This window comes from Oreochromis aureus, linkage group 3 (assembly GCF_013358895.1).
Source record: "Oreochromis aureus strain Israel breed Guangdong linkage group 3, ZZ_aureus, whole genome shotgun sequence".
In the NCBI taxonomy this organism is placed as follows: Eukaryota; Metazoa; Chordata; class Actinopteri; order Cichliformes; family Cichlidae; genus Oreochromis; species Oreochromis aureus.
Window position 1 is genome coordinate 85,233,768 of NC_052944.1, and position 1,954 is coordinate 85,235,721.

Below are 1,954 nucleotides of genomic sequence, written 5' to 3' on the forward strand. Positions count from 1 at the left end.
ATGGTTGACACAACAAATGTGACTTCATCTTCCAACCAGACCTGTGATGCTGTTAACACTTCAGCCTATCCTTTCTTTATGCTGGTCTACAGTCTTGTGTCCCTGGTAAGTTTCAAATCATCAGATTGTGCCCTATTAAAAATGTGTTAAAGGTTCTCACTGTATGTACTGAAGTCCTGTCCTCTCCATCCTTTCTGTGTTTCTTTAGGTGGGTTTAAGCCTCAATGGCTTCATCATGAAGTTTCACTTTTGTGGAGCACAGCAGCGGACATCGAGCAGCTTGAAGATCTACCTGAAAAACCTGACAGCTGCTGACTTCCTGCTCTGCCTCTTTCTGCCACTCCGCATCGCCCACTATGCAAGCAGCTCTGTCATTATTCGCCAGCTCTACTGTAGTTTTGGAGCTTGTGCCATCTTTCTCAACATGTACGCCAGCATCATATTCATGGGCTACATCGCTGCCAACAGGTAAAACTTCATGATGAAGCTTAGAGGAACCTTTTACTGATTTCACACTGCATTTCATGGTAATGCTGTTTACGCCTGACAGCCTGACTAAAGCACTGACAAGAATTTTGACTTTATTAATGATTTCTGCTGATTTGAAACCATTAATTAATAAATAGTGACTGATTCATCTACTCAGCCCCCTTGTCTTCTCTCTTCAGGTATCTAAAGATCGTCCGACCTTTAGGAACTCACATCCTGCAGACAGTAAAAACTGCCTACATCATTTCCATCATTACCTGGGTTTTTCTCCTGGTTCCGACTGTGACATACACCATCCTGTTTTTCATCACCCAGAAACCTGTGACCTCTAACCCCAGCTGCTGTGATCCCTTCATTAGTGAATCGATCAAGCTGTTCTTCACAATCATCCACGCTTTGTCTCCCATCATCTTCCTCGTGGTCTTTATATCCCTGGTCTTCTTCTACTACAGCACCTCCCACAGGGTGTTGCGGGCACAGCAGAGGCAGCTGGCCTCCTCTGGCTCTGAGAAGCTTGTCAGGCCTCGCAGGAACATGTTGGTGCTGGTCAGCATCTTCTGTGTTTGCTTTGTCCCCTATCACCTGGCTCGTCTTCCCTATAGTCTTCTGTGGAGCAATGACTCTGTAGGCTCCGTCCTGAACTATATAATGGAGGTGACCACCATGGTGGCAGTTTTCAATGTCTGCCTGGACCCTGTTGTTTACTTTTTCCTCTGTAAGTCTTTCCGGGCAAAGGTGAGAAAGGTGTCCAGGACAACCAACAACCAACAACCAACTGAGGAGAGTGAGACTACCAAAGAGCCACTGGACAGTCTTCCAGCAATGAAGTAACCCAGTGAGTTATAAGGAAAAGCTCAACATTTTATGAAATACAGAGATTTGCATTTGGTCTAAGAGTCAGATTACACCAGTGAAACCAGTGTCATGGATCCCTAATCCTTGTCAGCTATATGACTCTCTGCTGAGCTCATGAATCAATACAGTGCTTAACACAAACATAAAGACAGAATCAGCGTTTATGTTGCTTTCAGGTATTAGCACAGTGGCTGATTTAGCATGAATAAATTGAACCAGTCTGGGTTCACATGGATATAACCTTTACCTTACCTTTACCTTTATACCTTTATTAGTCCCACAAGGGGGAAATTTCATAAGGCTGCCGACCTATTGCACGCAATGGCGGCGCCATCTTACCCTCCGACCATACATACATTACACAAACATCACATGGGGAAGACAGGTCAGAGAGGTATAACATGGAAAAAGCACCACATGAGGAAAGATAAGGAGAAAAAAATAACTCCCCCCAGACTGAGCTCCAACAGGGAGATCAGTCTGAGAACAGAAAAAAAACACCTCTGCACATAGCACATGAAAAAAACTCTTAATACACCAAACAAACACATGACAAGCAACAGGGGCGGGTAAAGGGTGAGAGACAGCCAGTGTAGACAGTGCATCCGGG

At 44.7% G+C, this 1,954-nt stretch overlaps 1 protein-coding gene across 1 annotated transcript; it reads left to right on the top strand.

Annotated features, from left to right (window-relative positions):
* LOC120434517 (P2Y purinoceptor 14-like) lies at positions 1-1,320 on the top strand. The gene is made up of 3 exons (XM_039602711.1): positions 1-105; positions 209-468; positions 669-1,320. The coding sequence occupies exons 1-3, from the start codon at positions 1-3 to the stop codon at positions 1,318-1,320; spliced, it is 1,017 nt and encodes a 338-aa protein (XP_039458645.1).
* Positions 1,321-1,954: the final 634 nt, after the last annotated feature.